The sequence below is a fragment of the Nothoprocta perdicaria genome, unplaced genomic scaffold (assembly GCF_003342845.1).
Source record: "Nothoprocta perdicaria isolate Ctin4 unplaced genomic scaffold, notPer1 scaffold_107, whole genome shotgun sequence".
Lineage (NCBI taxonomy): Eukaryota > Metazoa > Chordata > Aves > Tinamiformes > Tinamidae > Nothoprocta > Nothoprocta perdicaria.
The window spans coordinates 2,418,362-2,437,806 of record NW_020454172.1 but is presented as its reverse complement, the minus strand read 5'-3'; the positions used below and the strand labels follow the sequence as shown (position 1 = coordinate 2,437,806).

Sequence of the window (19,445 nt, the reverse complement as noted above, 5' to 3'; positions counted from 1 at the left end):
CCTTTCCCTGACAAGGAGACTCTCGATGAGACTAGACACCTTGTTGATGTTATGTGTGACATACTCGCCTGCTGCATTGAAAACTGCCCTTCCTCAACTACAAGCCCTGCCGTGCGTTTACCTGCAGACCATCAACCATTCGTCTTGCAGAGGATAAAATTGCCAGCAGTGAAGCTGATCCTGCAGACTGCCATGGAGGCTGCTCTTCTTGCTTCAGCATCACTGTGTGACTTTTGGAAGCAGGGCACCCCTGCTCCCAAGTCTAGTTGCCTGTGCAGTGTGCTGCCCCTCRCTGGAGTGCTGAGTGGTGAGGCTCCAGTGGAGTTCCCCAGCTGCCCAAAACACTAGCAATTTCAAAGTCTGTTTTTGTCCTGTTTTGGAACAAAAAAAATGAAGTCGTTGTGTTATGATCATCTAGGATGATTTTGAGGAATGGCTAGTAGCATTTAGCACAATTTGAATAACTTCTTTAAGTCACTTGTGTTAAGTGGTATATAGAATTGAAAGTTACATATTTTTTTTCTGAAATGGAGGCTGAAGTTCTCACATTAAGCAAGGCTCTGTAAGTGCTACCCGTTTTTTTTTTTTTTTTTTTTTTTCTCTCTCTCTGGTGAATTTTAGGATAACATCTCCATATTCCGGGTGTTTTCTGAAAGAGAAGGTAAAAACGAAGCAGTCTGCTCTTTCTGCCCAGTGGAGTACATGCCTGTGTAATGTGTGTGTGCATGCACCTTCCTATGCATATCGTATCTGCCGCAACATCAGCTCTATTAATGTACGCATAACCTAATATTGTTCCCAGCTATCTGAAATGCTGAGGTGGCATCCTGGGAGGTAATTACTTTATTGTAATAAGCACAGAAGCCTGGCGCTGGAAGATGGAAATGACCAATTGGTCCTTTTTCTGCTCTTTTGCCTCTGTGATACTACTCCTTACCTCGGCTCGTAAACATTTCTTTTAAATCCTCTGTTTCTATTGAAGCATTTTCAATTGCCAGGAAAGTTTCCTGGAGCCCATCTTGTAGTAACAGAAGTTTTGCCTCAGTTCCTTTTTAATTTTTTCAGTGAATGTTTTTCCCCTAGTCCATCCTAACTTGATTACTTTTTTTCCCACAGTTTTACAGAGAGAAGTTTGAAGCCTAATAGCAGCAGAACTGTTGCTGAGCATTGTCTCCATTTCTGGAAATGAAGCAAGAATTCCCTAGTAAATAGTGCCTCAGGCAACATTTGGGCTATGATGGTGGGTTTACATTAGTGGGTCCACTGTAACTTTGGAGGCTTCTCCAAGGGTGCTTTAGAACTGTCACGTCGGCAAGGTATATTTTAGTGTGGAAATAAAGGCAAGAGCTATTTTGAAAGCATCATGGTCTCATTGTGCTCTGCATGGTGATGCTGTGAGATGCCAGTTATGAAATATTAATGTATACAATAACCTTGTCTTTCTCTTTTCTGCTGCCCAGTTTTAGACCATTAGCAATGCTAGCAATGCTGGTGTAGTGGCACCTAGAGAGCCAGTAGGGTACAGAAAACAGGCTCTTTTTCTGTGGTTGTGGGAGGACAGACTTCCCTCCTCCTTGCTCCTCTGTGCGAATGTAGGAGCAAACAGAAGATACTCTTTTCTACATCCTGATAAAACCTTTCCCTACTCATCTGGAGACTGGGGAAAGGCATTGCACCTCCTTGTAGCCAAGAGGGGAGAGCAGATTAAAACATTGTCYAAATTTTACCAGCTCCTGCTCAAACACAGGGTACAAGGCATGAGAAAAGGAACAGATAATGGAACCAGTAATGGGAACAAGGCTGTAGAGATGCTTGTGAAATTGAAAGTGCAACATGAGAGATGCTCCCAAGGCCTAATATGACCCTTCTCATTTCTTACCTACAGAATGCTCTTATTTCTTCCTATAATATTCCTGCACTTTGTAATGTATTTGCTTCTTTTTAAATGTAAAATAGCTGCTTCAGCACTTTTCCCTCTTTAAATGCAGTGTTCAATGCCAGCAGCCATGTCTTCACTGACAGTTCTTTAATAAGCAGTCCTTCTGGAGCATACAGAAAAGGAGACAGCTCCTTTCAGCTTCCCTGGTGCAAATGTTAGCTCACCAAAAAATTGCGATGCTTGAAAAGAATCCTCTTTCTGTTCTACTATGCTTGCTAAAATAACTCTGAAAATTATTGCCAGCTCTTTCTCGTTATCATGCATCCTTGTCTGAACTGCTTATATCCTTTTTCCAAATTGTCCTGTGAGAGAGATCATTTTCTTGTTCCAGAATGTTTACCACTCAGTTTTGAATGGGCCGGCTTATGTTGAGGGGCAGGCCATCCCTCTGGATCTCAGGATGGGTGATGCACAGCTTGTAAATGCCTTTGGAAAATGCTGCTGTACCATGTTTTTCGTTTTCTGCATTTTTCAAGAGGCATTTTGGAGCATGGAGTGTAGAGCAGGACCATCAATATCTCTTCGTATTAAGATAATTAGTTCCGGGATAGATGCTTTTGTGCTTACCTATCAAATTTGAGTGTTTCTTGTGGGACTGGGTAGGCAGGTGAGCTTGGAATAGCCAAAATAACATCAATTTTCCTAGTGGACCTCTGAGGAAGGGCGGCCCCGAGGCATCGTGCCAAGGCGCTGGTCTGGTGGTCTGCGGTGGGTGCAGCTGCCGTTCAGGTGGCAGCCCCTGTGGATGCAGCTGCCCCTGTGGCAGCCATGCGTGGGCCCGGTGTGCTGAGCGTGTCACGGGAGCATGCAGAGCTTGTAGAACTGTGCTTGCAGAACTTCCCCATGCTGCTGGACTCTGCCTGCATTAATTCTGGAGTAATAATGGGGTTTTTGTTGTCCCCTGGTACGACAAACAGAAAATGAGAGAGAAGGGAAAAAATCATTAACGTAATTCCCTTCTCCCCTCTCTGTAGTTAGAGCTATTAACTGACCCTACTTCACAAGTCACTGCGAACTTCCCATCCTGAACTTTTTTAGGCAATTTACTACCTTAAAAGAAAATCCACTACAACCATGAATCTACAGTGCCTGCCTTCAGGAGCTACTCTTAGTTAATATACTGTCACTTGTGACAGGACTCAGAATTACACTGGGGCTGTCTCCACTATGGTTTTGTGTTCTTACATATCGGTTCATGATCTGTTTACTTAATAGCCTTGTAGCAGGACAGTTGCAAGTAAGTCAGCTTTTGGGAAAGTTATGATGCTAGCTCAGCATTTAAGGGCTGTAAGTGGTGTCAGCCTTGGTGCCTTACTTGCTTGCTATTTAGCATGGMTTTTCCTTACTGTTCTATGCTGCTCTATCTTTCAAAGTGATGGCTATTTGAGCAGCACCAGAATATCTCCTCTGTGGGGTAGGAACATGTGCAACGCATGTTTTTCTCCTTCCAGGCATCAACATTTAAGGTATCTCCATTGAATGAAAATCATCTGCTCTGCTGGCGTGGGGCTTGCCTGTGGGGCTGGGAGCGGGTCGCTGCACCATGTGAAGCAGTGTGCTGTCTGTGGGCTGGGGGAGCTGCCGCGGGCTCGGGGTGGTCAATGCCACTGTGCAGCAGCCTCGACAGTGCAGCTTGTGGGGTGCTGGAAGATGGGGGCATTCTTTTCAGAACTCAGATGAAAATATAGCAGTTGAAGCTACAGCAAATTCCACACGGCAGGGAGGTGTAAATCTGCTTTGCTCAGTGTGCAGGGACGTTTTTATGGAGGACTGCCCCAAGGCCCATGTGTCGTTTCTGGGTGCAGTTCATCTAGTGAAGGGGACAGTCTCCTCTGTGGGAGAGCTTTGAACCTCGGTGGTGTGCACGGGTTTTCCTGGGGCAGGGATGCTGTGGCTCCGCATCTCCCAGCCGCGGGCAGTGCTGGCATGTCTAGGGGCACTGCGCTGAGCAAGAAGCTGGAATGCATTTAATATGCAGGGAGCATATTAGAGCTGTGTGTATTTTGTGGTCCACAGTACATCTTTCTCCAAAGCTACCAGTAGCTGGGACAGATGGCAGTAGATAGGCAGAGGGACACTGCTGTTCCTAGTGATGGAGAAACCTCTTGGCTTTGGGATCGACCCATCCGGACTGAAATGCCCTCTTCGCTAGCTTTGACCGGGATGCAGGATTGAGCCATTTACGCTCTCATCCTGCTGTGTGGGCAGCATTGGTCCTCACCGTGAACCTGCAGCCCTGCAAGCCAGGTGCCATCATGTTCACTGACAGTAAGAGCACGTCTTATTTTTCACAGGGCTTCCGAGGCAGCAGAGGATGGCACCTTAAGGATGTCACATTGTAGGTGCTGAACTAACTGGCACTGAAAGGAGAGGATAAAGATGACAGTCCTTATTTGAAGACATTAAATGCATGGACTCTCGCTGATAAGAAACCATGTCCAAAAAAGGACGTAGCAAGGGCGAAAAGCCTGAGGCACTGATTGTTGCCCTACAAGCTGCTAACGAGGAGCTCAGGACCAAGCTGACCGACATTCAAATTGAGCTGCATCAGGAGAAGTCTAAGGTGAGTGAGAATTTGTTTTTAAATAACAGTATCCACATTGAAGAGAAAAATACATTTCATGGAAAAAGCTGTATCACAGAAATCAATAAATGCAACAACTCTTCTTTAGATCAGTGATCTGATTCTCTCCTCACATTCAGCACTTTCATACTGTGGATGTTCAGTGGAAAAGTCCCCTATTCTCAGAGGTACAAGTTCAAGAAACATCTGGCCCTCAAAGGGAGCAGTATGTCTTTTGTAACGTCTTTGGCCATATTCCAGTTAGTGGGTTTCCTTCTATCCACTCAAATTGTCTCTAACTATACAATTTTTTTTTAATTTCCAGTGTCTAGAAATTGTGTAGTGTTGCTGTTTTTTGAATGACCGCTTATTTCAGCAAGACATGCCTTTATTTCAAAGTTGAGTGAAGTGATCCTTAAATGTATAGCATGACAGTCCATATGGGCCCTTATAGTCCATCTGCAACCGAACTGTATTTTTTACATTAAGGTATGTATACATTGTTTAAAGCTTGCTCAGGTACTCATGGTCTGCCAGAGCTACCATCTCTGGTAACTAATGTTAGTCTAGAACCAGCTGGTAGCATGCACACTCCTGTCTATAATGCAGACGTGCCTGCATAGGTTTGAGATGCCATGTGTATATTTTAGAACCTTTGGCACGACCATGGGGCTGTGGAGTGTCGCTTGAGCTCTTCCTTGCACCTTCTGCTGAAGTCTTCTCACTCTTTTCTTGCATTCTGTGTGCTAGGGAAGCCCTTGTAAGGCATGTAAGATCTCTCTATACTGCTTCAGGCGTTTTAGCCAGTAAAAGGCAAAGGGCTGTGTGTTATCCAGTATAAAATACTGTCTGTTTTTCATCCACTCTGCACATATCCTGCTAATCTTCCATATAAATCCTTAAGTGATATTCTCTCCTGTCTGCAAGCAATATTCTCTCCTAGTAAATTCTTATCAAGTGGACTGGAGACAATGTACCCTGGAGCCAAGAGTCCCCAAAATGCTGCCAGGTGGCAGACATTTTTAGAGGATGTTGGCTATTAAAGTGTTTTTCTTCAAGTGGATTACAATTGAAGTATGTCAATCAGGCTCTTATTCCTTCAAAAATAAACATACATCCTGGGCAGACAAACCCAGATTGATTTGCTTCTAGCTTCCCAATAAATAACCACAAATCCTTCAGCCTCCAGCAGGTCTTCTGTAAAAAATCCTTTCTCTAGGGAAAGGTTTTCATGCCAATATTTCAAGGTTACTCATATTGATAATCTCAGAGTACCATCCACCAATTCATTACAATTGTAGGATAAGTCATGTGAAAGTAAGAATAGCCAGTTCTGTGTGATCTGATTTTCTGATGATGTCTGGGGGCTTTGTTCCTTCATTTACCAATGAGATTTATAGCCATTAATTTGTAACCTCTAAAACTAGACAGGATTTGCAAACTGCAAGAAAATTGACACCATCATGCTTTCAAATTCATTCTGCATCCTTTCACAGATGGCTGATGACAGCCTTGGAAAGCAAAAATGATTTTTGATTCTTTTGTTTCCCCTGCAAGCTTTGGCACGTGTGTCTTGTGCACAGGCAGGGTTTAGCTATTCTCTTAAGGAGTTATAAGCTGGATGCCAAAAAACTGATGAGCTGGGGAGTTTCCCTAATGCTATTCTTTATATTCTGAGTCTTGCTACTTTTGTTATCACAGCATCTATAGAATTCCAATATGGTAGTTGCCAATGCAGATTTTTGTTACTAGTCATCACTTTGAAGATTGCCCAAAATAACAGGAGTACAAGAGTAAGAAAGTCTTGAAAACAAGAAACAATTGTCTGATATAAATGTAAACATGTGGAAAAGAGATGAGCAGAGCATGAACAACATCACAAAATTCCTTGAGCCTCAATAACTGCTAAGTATCCTATCCATGGCTGCTGTCTACCATTCCTGTGACCAAATGGGACTAAGTGCTCACAGTATTCAAGGAATTGTCATTACAGAACAATGAGATGCTAAAAACTACAGCCTCAGGAGACAGGATCACAATTATATCCAAACTGCAGAAAAAAATCACAAAGGAGCAATTGTTAAAAATTTTACTTTGGTCCAGAATTCAGATTTTAGATTTTTTCCTTTTCCAATGAACAGGAAAACAGGTATAAACAGGTTCACATTGGACAGTTTGGTACAACTTTTATCTTCTCTAAATTCAGCTTAAAAACAGGGTGCTAAATGAGGCAGTCACCCACAACATTCTAAGGTGCTCTGTTTGCTCCACAAAAGGGATCAAGCAAATTGGATCTCTGGGCTTTTCCTGTCTGTACAGGCAGTAAGCTCACTCTTCCAGTGAATCAGAAGTAGATGGTAGAAACCTCCTGAAGCTTTATGATCTTTTATTAAGCAGGCTTCTTGTCCATTTCTTCAAATGCGATTTTTTTTTTTTCTCACAAAGGCATCATTTTTCTTCCCTTTTCTCCCCATCACAATGGTACAGTATCTACAAGATAGTCTAATGTAATGAATAGCATTTCAGGTAGATAAAATAGGCAACCTGGAAACTAACAGCCATAAAAGCCAGGTCCCCCAGTGCTCAGCTGGGTTTGTCCTCAGGCTCTGGTTGGCTGTAGCATTGTGCTGTTATGGATATCCAGACTAATTGATTGAAAGTTTACATGTCTTTGAGTGTTACGCTAGGTTAGAAGAGTTACTGTAATTGCACCTTGTTCCACAGTTTGTCAAACTTTTTTTTTTTTTTAATAAACGGGAAAAGATATGTTAATGAGAGAAAGAGGGCATTTGACTTATTTTTAGTCATGAATATTCAAAGTCATGACTGGACCTAGAATGAAAAAGGAGTAAAGGCAACCCTGAAACCTGCCTGCAGGACATAGTGAGAGCTAGGACTAGGGCATGGCTTTCTCTTTCTCCCAAGTCTTTGAGAGCAGACAGTGGCAGTCCCGACCACCTTTAATAATCATGTTTTTTTGATACTTTAGAAAGTTCTTGCATATTCCAGTGTCCTTTGAGGAAGTTTTATGTTAGTCTTCTAGATTTGTTTTCCATAGAGCCCTCTGAGGAGAATGCATGTCATTTTTATGATTTTACTATTAATCTGAATGACTTCAGTGTTTGAAACTGAGGAAAAACTATGCTTTCAAACTCTTCTTCCCCAGCTCCCTTTGAAGATTTCTTTGCAGGAAGATTGGTTCAGACTGTATGGGAGAGGGAAACAAGTTAATGAACTCTGTATATGGAGCTGATAGGAACCCATGCCCTTTCTAACTGACATCTGGATAATCCATGAGTCCTGCAGGCTAGACTACCAGTGTCTCTTAGAGGACTCTCAGATGACCTGGAGTTACTTTTATTTTCCTTCTCTTGCTCTTCCTTTTTGAATATGAAGAGTTTGCTCACTTTTATTCATTTCTTGTGGACTTTATTTAAAAAGAACTTGGCAAGGGTATTCATGCAATCTTTGAAATCCTCCTTTTCTTTTTCACTGTAAATAATAAACATATTGAATTTTTTTTGAACTGAAACTTTGCTTTGAACTTTGCCTTTCCTTACCAGTTGTTTTCAGTATAATAACCAGTGAAGTGTGTTTTTCTGTAGACTTAAGTCTACAGAACTGACTACATTTTTGTAGTCAGTTCTGTAGACTGACTACATTGACTACAAATTGACTACAATTGTCAGCATTGACTACAATTGACTACAGAATTGACTACAAATGCCAGTTAATGCTTTTACTTACAGGTAAGAATATCTGTAAAAGCCAGTTTGTTTCCTGGACTTTCAGCCTTGCAATTTATGTCAACTGGGGTCACTTAGAGATACATACTCTTTCTCCTCTAATTGACTGTCCACATTCATGAAAGTTGTAGAAACCTATCTATTTCTGGATCCTCTAATTTTCTGTTAAATTCTGCCAAAATTGGCTGGTGGGTCCCAAAGTTATTAGGCAAATGCATGCCTATACACAGAGCCTTATTTCCTAAATAAATGCTGAAAGTATGTGTGGTGTCACTGTTTGAGGCAGGACACTGGGAGAAGACAATGATGTTTCCCCTTTAGTAAAGACAATGTAAAATTAAGTTAATGTTCCAACATTAGGCCCATATTTTCTTGTAGTGAGGATCGGGGACCATATAGTGTCTGCAGCAGAGTCTTCCTTAATTTGATATGCTGGTGTTTGGGGAGGGCTCGTTTGACACTATTTCGTTGCTGACAGGTGACTTCCTTCTCGTCTCAACATAGGTTGCTAAACTTGAAAGAGAGAAGACTCAAGAAACTAAGCGGATCCGAGAAGTGGAGCAGCGCAAGCAGACTGTGCAGATCACGGAGCTCAAAGCCAAGCTCCACGAGGAGAAGATGAAGGAGCTGCAGGCCGTAAGAGAGAACCTCATCAAACAGCATGAGCAGGAGATGACGCGGATGGTTAAAGTGCGAGACAGTGAAATCCAGCGCCTCAAGTCAGCACTGTGCGCACTGCGGGATGGGAGCAGTGACAAAGTAAGGACAGCGCTGACAATTGAGGCTCGCGAGGAGGCCAGAAAGCAGTTTGACTCCGAGCGCCTGAAGCTTTTGCAGGAAATTACTGAACTGAAATCTGCCAAGAAGCAGGTAGATGAGGCCCTCAACAATATGATCCAAGCTGATAAGATCAAGGCAGGTGATCTCCGGAGTGAGCATCAGTCCCACCAGGAAGCCATCTCTAAGATCAAATGGGAGAGTGAAAGGGATATTCGTCGCCTGGTTAGTAACAATTCTCTGCATCAGAACAGTCCTCATGCTGTAACCAGTTTGCCTCTTCTGCCTCTGCTTTTGTATACAAACAGAAATCAGCAATGTACTTCAGTTTGCAAAAATATGAAAAACATCTCATCATTTTTCAGCAGGAGATAGATCAGAGTCAGCAAGCAAGAGCAACTACCGTGAGGGCTACTAACACCTTTGAGTAAATGAGTGGTTTGTCTAGTCAGTAGGGAGTTGGCTTGCTGAGATGATGTCTGCAATGTATTGTGTTAGGAAAAGATAATCTGCGATAAAAATTAAATGCATCTGCATTTGCAGCTTATTATTTTCTCTAACCTTTATAATGGTAACCTAAGGATGCTAAGCCAGGGCAGGGGGACATATCTTTTGTTTTGATCTTGACATGGCCTTCAGTAGTTCCCTGATGAAAAATGAACAAAGTAAAGCCCATTGGCAGTGGTCTGTTGAGCTGAGCCTGCTTACAGCACTGGAAAGTTCGGTCTGGATGCTGAAATTTAAGATTTGACAGTGGGGTAAGAGAAGTGGTGACTTGAACACTGTCAAAAGTGAATATTCCACTTTAAAGTCTGTGCACTGGACATACATTCATGCACGCCAAAATCATAAATAGTATAGCACAGACTTGCAGTGGTGGCTTCTTCATAGCTGCCTTCTGAATTTTGACACTTGCTGTTACTTTGATCCACACTTGCAATTCTGCTTAGCCGTGAGGACTAACTACTTTTCTTTGCCTTTATCTGAAATCCAGGACCTATTTTCAGAATTTTAACATAAAAAGGAAATACAGTGAAATTCAGGATAACGTTGTGCCATTTAGTAACATTAAGAACAACCAAAGTTCTGTGCATCTATTGAATGTTTTCACCTCAAACAACCAATGAAGGGTTTTTGCAGTGCTGTTTACATGCAGAAGAGCCATGGACAAGACCAGAATTAATTTTATCTGATGTACACATGCAATTTATGCATCCACTGTGTGGCCATCAGAGCAGAGGAAGTTATGTCGGAGTAACATTTGCCTGACAGAGACCAGAGTGTAGCCCCACTCATCTGAAAAAAATACTTTGGGAAACCATTCAGTAAACCCAGAAGGGTGCAAAATCATAAAGTACCTTTGGTAGCTTTTGGCAAAGTTAAGTATAAGTAACATTTCTGTTTGGAGGAAATGGTTTATATCTCTCCCAGATAAAAATATTTTTATTTTCCTAACTGATTTGCAAATTCTGGTTCCCTGACTTTTCTTGGCTCAGAGACATTAGCAGTTTTGTACCAGTCTTGTTTGCAAGACTTATATGTACTGATCTTATACAAGTTGTAATTAACAGTTTTCCTTCCTGTCACCACTCCTTAAAGTTGCTGTTGAGTTTTTCAGTCAGTCTTAAAGAAAACCCTGGATTTGCACAAATTTTCTGTTTGTGAGAAGTGGGACTCCTAGCTCCATTTATCAGAGCAGGAGCTGGTCTAAACTTCTTTGTTCAGAGTTTGTGCTTAGTTTTCACAAGTATAAATAACTGACCAAAGGACAGTGTGAGAGCTTGAATCATTGGGTTACAAGAGCTGAGCAATTGAGCACACCACACCATGTTCAGTTCCAAGGCTTCAGCCACCATCAGCTGTTGAAACAGGTGCTGTGATGGTGCATGGATATGACTGAAATCTCCAAGTGTATTTGTTTCACAACCGCGGTGCAGTGTGGTATAGCGGAGATAAGTGCTGAACATGGATGTTAAGTAAATCACATCCTGCTAGACTGAACAGCTATTAAATGTTGTTTCCTTTACATTGTAATATTGTTGCCCTGGTGTTTTTCAGATGGACGAGATCAAAGCTAAAGACAGGATAATATTTTCCCTGGAGAAAGAACTGGAGACGCAGACAGGCTATGTGCAGAAGCTGCAGCTGCAAAAGGAGGCTCTGGATGAGCAGCTCTTCTTGGTGAAGGAGGCAGAGTGCAACATGAGCAGTCCCAAGAGAGAGATCCCAGGAAGAGCTGGAGATGGCTCAGAGCACTGCAGCAGCCCCGTACGCAGGTTTTTCTCTCCCTTGAAACGCAGAAATGTGGCTGTACTTCTCGTGCTGATTTTTTTTTTTCGGTCCTGACAAAAGGTTTCCACCTTTCTATATCTACTACAGAAAATTATGCCCATAGATTCTTCAGAAAAAAAATTACCAGAGCTATATAAGGCGCTTCTTAAGTTGCTATATCGACAAATACACAGCAATATATACAAATACATAACCAGACCCCTTTGAAAGTGTCATTCCTTGAACACGACTCCCCATGGCCTGCATCCTCAGGAAGGAATGTGCAGAATTGGGAGGGTGAGTGAGAAGGGACAGGAGGAAGGCTGGGGCAATTGGGAGCCTCTTAGGAGAGTCTCCCCCTTTTTGTCTTATTGCCTCACATATACTGGCCTTGCTATCAGGCATCACAAGGCATGCAACCAATCAGTGAGTAAAGATAGGGTATTCACAACATTTGTTGTGAAGCTACCATGAATTGGAAACAACAAGATAAATACAGCTGTTAAGAGCAGGGATGTTCTTCTTGCCTTGATGTACTATTTTCAGAGTGGCTCAGAAAATAGAAGCAAAGAATAGGGAAAGGCATTAAAATGAGATTTTTTTTTTTATTTTTTATTCCTCCCTTGTCAGAAAAAATGTAAACATCTSTTTCATTGATTTAACCTTTCTTACATATTGAAAATTTTTAATCTTAAAATATCCTGTGAACCAGATACTTTTTTTTCTCCAAAGTTATGTTATTTTTGCCAAAATGCTCAATACTGTAAAAATCCAGAAATATTATTTGTTGATGATGACAACTTCAGATGGCTGGTGTGTGGTTTGGGGAGTTTTTGTTTCATTTTTTCCCAGATGTGTTTTGAAAAGAAGCCGTAACTGTGCTGTATTGTTACAATGAGCAGGACTTGCGCAGAAACCAGAAGAGGATAGCGGAACTGAACGCCACCATCCGGAAGCTGGAGGATAGGAACACGCTGCTCGTTGACGAACGAAATGAGCTGGTGTGTGAGCTTTGTGCTGTCAGATAGAGGAGGTTGGGAGCCTTGGGGAAAGGCAAAAGGAGAAGCTCCATGGGTGACACAGTCCATGATGAACATGCCTTTTCTACCCATTGTGCTAGGAGTTCAAAAGGCTGAGAATAATTTTTCTCTCTAGAATTAGTCTTTTGTGGCAGCTTTGCAGCTGCTTGGCTGTGCTTTTGGATTGCTTTATCTCTACATATCAGTTTTCCCATAGATAACGCCCTCTTTCAGAAACAGATATGCAGCGTTATGCTTTAGATGTACTGATTTACTGGTGAAGTAAGTTTATAGTAGGACCAGGCATTATTGTGGTTGTTTGCCAGTTCCATTTGCCACTGTCTTTGGCATTTTACTGGGACAGTGATCACAGGGAAGGTAAAAAAAATTCCCCTCAAAACTTCTAACAAAGGAAGAAAAGTACCTTTTCTGAATTACTTGCAATTATTAATTACTGTCATCAATCCAGTTGAAGCGTGTCCGAGAAGCCGAAAAACAATGTAAACCTCTCCTGGAAAAGAACAAGTGCCTCACAAAGAGAAATGATGAGCTGATGCAGTCTTTGCAGCGCATGGAAGATAAACTCAAAGCGGTCACTAAAGAAAATATAGAAATGGTTGGTATTAAAGGGCAAAGTGAGGATGACAGCATGTTGTTTGTTTTTCTTGCTGGGCATGTCTGCACAATGCATGCATGTAAATACATAGAGAAGGTGTGTATGTGTTTATAACGTGTGCATTGTCGATAAGATAGTACAGTATTTCAGCCTGTGTATATTAAGATGTATATACTGTAATGCTGTTTATTATACATACCCATGTAATATATTTAAGTGAATGCATAACCACAGTCTAACATTGTCCTGAGTTGCTGGATATAAGCTGGTGCCTGCTGAGACTTCCTATGCTGAGTGCTCTTGTGTGTTACATTTTGGTTCCAAGACCCGTGTCCTAGTCTTGAGCAGACTGAGTCTTTTGCCGCATGGATGCAGCTCTCCTGCTGACTAGATTGAGACTATCAGATTCTTTTTGTTGTTATATGGAAGAAAGGCATTAGTATTACGAGGTTAATTGACTTTATGACACACTCATGCCCGGAAAACAGACAAACTTTACCACAGACGTCACAAATGACGGTTCCTTTTCCACAACTGTAGCAGTACAGCTCACAACCCGCTGGGCTCTCCCCCAGCAAACGGGAGAYGTTTGGAGTCGCAGCAGCAGCACTGGTGCGTGCATGCACAGCAGTTCTGCCGAGGTGTTCGCGGCGAGGGGCTGTGCCACCGCCTGCGTATCCTGCGCGCAGCCGGCACGCCTGCCTGCCCTCGCCGCGTGAGGCTGGGCCGCGCAACGAGCGGGCGCACGGCGTCACGTGTGGGCACTGCGGGCAGGCCCCTCGCGTGGCGGAGCACGTGCTCCGCATGGGGCATGTCTGGGTGCCTTGTGCAGGAAGAGCTCTGTTGTGTTACCTTTAGGAGCGGCTGCAGAGACTCTATTGCATGTAGTAGGTAACAAAAGCTTTGGCAGTCTGCTTGAAGAACTAGGCCTTCCTGTGCTGTGGCTAATAGATATTAATAAAGCTATAGAAATTTGGTAGCTGAAGCATTTTTAAAGGGTTACATAGCTTAAATGAAAAAAAATGCCTGTCTCTTTTTTCTTTTTTTACTAATTGCCAGWTCTTATTTTTTCTGTTTCTTTCTTCTTACCACAGAGAGAAAAAATGACATCACATCCTCCTTTAAAGAAATTAAAATCTCTCAATGACCTGGATCAAGCTAATGAAGAACAAGAAACTGAGTTTTTAAAACTTCAGGTTATAGAACAGCAGAACATAATTGATGAGTTAACAAGGGTATGTCCAGAGCACCAGGAATTGAACCAGTTCCTATGTATGGTTCACCTCTCTTAGTTTTTCTTCCTATAAACAGAGGTCTGAGGGTTAATATCTCACCTCACATTTAACACCTACATACTTTTAGGTGTAGAAGCATATGGATGCTGCTTGTATGGTTTCATAAATGTTTAATTAATAATTTCTAATGGGGGCAACAGCCCTAAAGCATCAGTCTCATTCTGTGTAATTTCAACTGTCTTTAAATTTTCTTGGCCAGTTGTAGAAGCAGTCATAGACTGGGAATGCCAGAGCTTGGGAAGATGCTTATGCTTTCAGAAGACATGGCTGTGCTGAACTGTTTTACCTTTGGGAAGTTGGGAAGTCCCCTTGTAAAGAGGGATGCAGGACACAGTGCAATATCCAGAATGTGCTGGAAAGAGCAGCTACCAGCATTTCAGTCACGGCATTTAATACTGATCACCCGCTTTCAGGTGACTTTGCACTAKGCTGTTGAGGGGAAGGAGAAGGACACTTCAATACAGGCTTTGGCCTCTTCTAAGTGGTGAAACCTTCACTAATGCCATCTAGTGGCTTGGAGATCTGTGAGCCTCACTTAAAGTGCCCAAACTGGCTCCCTACAACAGCCTCCCTGTGGTCTGAACAGGGTATTGATAAGCTCCTGTTTGAGAGCCTGTTGAACAGGGCAATTGTACAACAGGAGTTTCTTTTCAGATATCCCTCCTTCCCKTCTTCAAGTGGTTTTCCACCGATGCACATACACGTGTGAACGAATATTCCCTTCACTGGAGTCAGCTTCTGTTTGAATGTACAGAGAGTCAGCAGAAGTCCAGGGGCTTCCCAACTGACTTCATCCCTGGATTTTGCTTTCTGTGGCTGCATGGCAAAGAAGAGAAACATGAACTTGAATTCTGGTAACTATTTTTATCTTATTTTCCAGGATAGGGAAAAACTCATTCGTCGCAGAAAGCATAAAAGAAGTTCAAAGCCAATTAAGGTAAGAAGAAAAAGACTCCAATTGAGTCTTCTCTAATAAGAAGAAAAACAATCTGATTGAAGAAATTGTTGTGGATTTTAACAAGCTTATTTAGTAATGGTGTTTATAAACAGGTTAGGTTCCTCAGGAAAWCTTTTTAGGTTCTCTTGGAGACTCAGTTAAGAGTATATAGCTATTTTACTTTCAACAAAATGAGGCTGTTTTTTCCCTCTCTGAAAAAGTTAAATTTTAATTCAATCTGTTTTGTATAAATATTAGTCTTGAGGCCCATCACACTGAGATATATTTACATTCCTAGAGAATTTCCTATCTGTCTTCTGCTATCTGATTTTCCTAACACATCTGGGTTAATCCTGCAATTCATACTAAAACAATATACTTTTCAATATACATTTTTTTTCTCCAAGTGGAATTTTCTGCCTGGAAACTTGAGTGCCATTCCCTTCAGTTCAGTTTCATCTTCAGTTGCCTCTTACTTTACCCTAAACTTGTATCTAATCCAGTCCTTGATATAATTTAGAACAATTTTAAATCATTGAATCAACAATTTTAAATCATTGAATCAACAATTTGAATCACTGAATAATGAACAGATGGAGCTGCTTGACCTGCAGGCTTCAGTTTCAGAGTACAGAACTGAGTAATCAATAGCTGACGTATGAATAGTTATGGAGACAAGCTGATCAATGAGCATTGAAGATGCACTGCCTGCAATGTTGTGTTTTCCCTCAGTACTCATTCTAGTCTTTGGTGTCACTTTTTCTGGGCCTGGTTGGAGATGATACTCACAGAGGCAGATCACATCTCCTCTGTCATTTTTTTTTTTTTTCTTTTTTTCAGTATGTAGCAATACAGTTTTGAAGAAACTATACTGTCTCTTTCCAAGGAGATTGCAAAATCGGATTTTTTTTTCTTTAGAGACATGTGGTAGATGCAGTTTTTGGGTACGATGAGGATTCCATGGACTCTGAAACATCTTCCGTGGCTTCATACAGAACGGACAGAACACCAGCAACCCCAGATGATGATTTGGATGAGGTAAGATCTGACTTCTTCCAAACTTAGAGACAGGTTTTCAGGACACTTTGAATTCCACACTAGTGGCCGGGCTCTCAAAGACACCAGGGTTTCATTGTTGTATTCTGAGTAATGTTTTTTTCTGTAAGTTTGGCCCCAGTTTTGGTTACTGATACATTAACATGCTAGCTGGGAAGTTCTTTTAAAATATAGCACGTAGAGCATACCAGTGTGACTTTGTTGCAGTTTGAGGTGATTTTCTCTCCTTCTCAAAAAAATAAAACAAACATACTTCTTTTACCTTAAAGACATATTTGCTATAAACTTCATATTACAGCAATCTCATTTAAAAGGCTGTTTTGAATCAAGACCTGTAAACCAACTACTGCTTTTAACAAACCACATTCACATTCCTTGGCAAAGCTCCAGCATCTGCTTAGATGTGCCCTTTCTGTTCCCTCAGAGCTTAGCAGCGGAAGAGTCAGAGCTGCGTTTTCGACAGCTGACGAAGGAGTATCAGGCCCTGCAGAGAGCTTATGCACTGCTGCAGGAGCAGACGGGAGGCATTATAGATGCTGAAAGAGAAGCCAAGGTCGGTATTTGTTTGTGGTGGGGAAAAGTGTTTCATTGCTACTGGTATATACAGACTCCTGAAAAAAAGACTTAGTATTAAGGATGGACACAGTCACTCAACTTAAAAGGTTGCAGTTGAAGCTGAAAATTCTGCATTTAAGCAAGCGTGCTGGAGCACACAATTCTACATTTTGGCACAGAATCACAAGGACTTTCCCATCTTCTGCTCAGAGATACAGGGGTTTGTAAATGTAAATGATGTCTGATCTTTCACAAAAGACACATAGCTTCTTGTTAAGTTCTTTGAACAGAGCCTATTACTCTGGACATCTGAACCTGGGTTTTGCTACTGTAATGTGACACATAATAATAAAGCGGGTGGGATGTGTGTGGGTATGCGTACATGTATGGATTTTCCATTCTGTCCCCTTATGTCTTCTTTATGAGAGTCTGTGAAGTGTCATATCACCAGCCAAGATCTTTGTACTGTTTACTCATTCAGTGAAAGTGTTCACTAGACTAGATTTGCTGTGTTTGGTTTCCTTGGTATATCCTCTGTATTTCTTCTTTTGTTACTATTTTATGCTGTGCCTGACTTCAATAGGCTCAGGAGCAGCTCCAAGCTGAAGTCCAGAGATACAAAGCCAAAATAGAAGATCTGGAGAAAACTTTRGCACAGAAGGGACAGGTAAGCACTTCTTGCATATTTTCTGCTATATTGGATTTTAACTACTCTGCTCACAATATCACTATTTCAGTGCAGACTTTCACAGGGTGCATTGTCACTCTTAAGTAAATAGATGAGTCTAATGAGTTCGAAGCCTTGCTACCACTCATTTGATTAATACATTACTTTTCTGTAACTTATACTTTGTTGCTGTAGAATTTTTAAATCTGCATATCACAGCTCCAATTTACAGTAAACATGCCAAACCTGATGKAGTTTGACTATTTGGTCATAGTACTGCTTCATCCAACAGGACTCGCACTGGGTGGAAGACAAACAGCTTTTCATTAAGAGGAATCAAGAGCTTTTAGACAAGGTAAATTCAAAACTTGTGGGTGTTCACTTTGAAGGGTAGTCTGGATCATGTAATACACTTTCTGGTCATGTGGTCTGGTGCTTAGAGATGGTTAACATATGGATAGGCACCTCCTCTCTAGCTCTGGGCTGGGCATTGTGGTTGCTAACATTTCCTAGGCTGATTCACCTAGCTCTGCTGATAATTGCCCGTCCTGGCAGGTGGAAGCTCTGCTGCAGCATTCTGGATTCATGGTGCAGAGTGTTGCCTTCGAGTAACATCAAACTCATGTCTTTGCTGTTGCTACCCGGACAGAACATTTTGAACTCTACTTCTGGGTGTAGAACAGCAGTAGGTAAACACACCCACTCTGTAATACCAGAACCCTTTCAGACACCCAGTTTATATATTTTTCTGTGTATTTTTATTTTAAGGGCTTATGTCATCTGTAGCTCCAGTAAAACTTAAACTCCTCAGTCACGTGATGCATTTGGGAACATCCCTTCTCTATATATAGATGTGCGTGTATATGTGTGTATATATTTTGTGTCCATATATATATATGAAACATGGAAAATAAGATTAGGAAGGACCTTAGGCTTCTCGTCATATCCCCAACAGTGGCCATACATACTACTGCTATCAGCAATACAGACCAATACGCAGCACCCAGTGTCTTTCCTTCTTTCACCTGCACAAACAAGGTTTCTTAGCCTGTGCTTCTCTCCTTCTGTAAACACTCCATAAGCCTTTGCCATACTTCTCCATCCAGACAAACTGCARCTCCAGCTCTGTTTCCTCACCTCAGCCTTAGGAGCCTCAGTGCTCTCTATTTCTGCTTGCCTGGGCCATGCTCAGAAAACCTGATAGCAAAATACAGGTCCTGACACTGCCTGCAGACTTGCAGAAGGTAGCAGTAGAGGAGCTAGTGATGGAGTTGTCTGCAGTAAGCAAGGTAGTCAGTTATCTGATGAGTGTTCTTCACCTCTATCTGCTAATCTCAGAGCCTCGTGTGTGAATGTGCGTGCTGTGCAGTTCCTGTGAGTGTTGTCTAGACCTGGATGGCTGCTTGTTTAAGTGTCCCCAGAGAGGCAGCAATAGGAAGAGTTGTCCCCACATCACACAGCAATTCATGTGCTGCACACAGGGAATCTCTGACCTAGCCAGGCACTTCTGCAGGGCAGCCTGAGCYGTTTCTCTCTCTGAATACACAGTCTGGTAGATGTTTATTCAGCTGGCTCACAGAGTCCTCCAACAATAATGTCTTCACAACCCTTCCCCAGACAAACTCTTCCAGTGCATTACCAGGAGAGCAGTGTCTAATAGCTAACATAAATAACCTAAATAGTTAACTTGACACTTTTGTAAATTGTCAGCCCTCAGTAGGACTGGGTTCCTTTAGGAAAACCTCCAGCCAAAGCATTTTATGATGKCTAGCAAGTTGATGAGCAAAAGTCAATCTGTAAACTAAAGACTCATTGAGGTACCTGGACGAGGGCACGGAATGCACCCTGAGCAAGTTTGYGGATGAYRCCAAGCTGGGTGGAGTGGCCGACATTCCGGAGGGCTGTGCTGCCATCCAGAGGGACCTGGACAGGCTGGAGAGTTGGGCAGAGAGGAACCTCATGAGGTTCAATAAGGACAAGTGCAGGGTCCTGCACCTGGGGAGG

The 19,445-nt window shown here is 42.1% G+C and overlaps 1 protein-coding gene across 4 annotated transcripts in view; it reads left to right on the top strand.

Annotated features, from left to right (window-relative positions):
* Positions 1-4,245: 4,245 nt before the first annotated feature.
* JAKMIP2 (janus kinase and microtubule interacting protein 2) overlaps positions 4,246-19,445 on the top strand; it is a 27,451-nt gene continuing 12,251 nt past the window's right edge. For all 4 annotated transcript variants that reach the window (XM_026045938.1, XM_026045929.1, XM_026045946.1 and 1 more), the window contains exons 1-11: positions 4,246-4,502; positions 8,753-9,250; positions 11,084-11,293; positions 12,199-12,297; positions 12,785-12,931; positions 14,026-14,166; positions 15,107-15,163; positions 16,082-16,201; positions 16,644-16,772; positions 17,358-17,441; positions 17,734-17,796. In XM_026045938.1, coding sequence (XP_025901723.1) covers positions 4,374-4,502; positions 8,753-9,250; positions 11,084-11,293; positions 12,199-12,297; positions 12,785-12,931; positions 14,026-14,166; positions 15,107-15,163; positions 16,082-16,201; positions 16,644-16,772; positions 17,358-17,441; positions 17,734-17,796 — 1,677 coding nt within the window. In that variant the 5' untranslated portion in view covers positions 4,246-4,373. The remainder of the gene's footprint in view (positions 4,503-8,752; positions 9,251-11,083; positions 11,294-12,198; positions 12,298-12,784; positions 12,932-14,025; positions 14,167-15,106; positions 15,164-16,081; positions 16,202-16,643; positions 16,773-17,357; positions 17,442-17,733; positions 17,797-19,445) is intronic.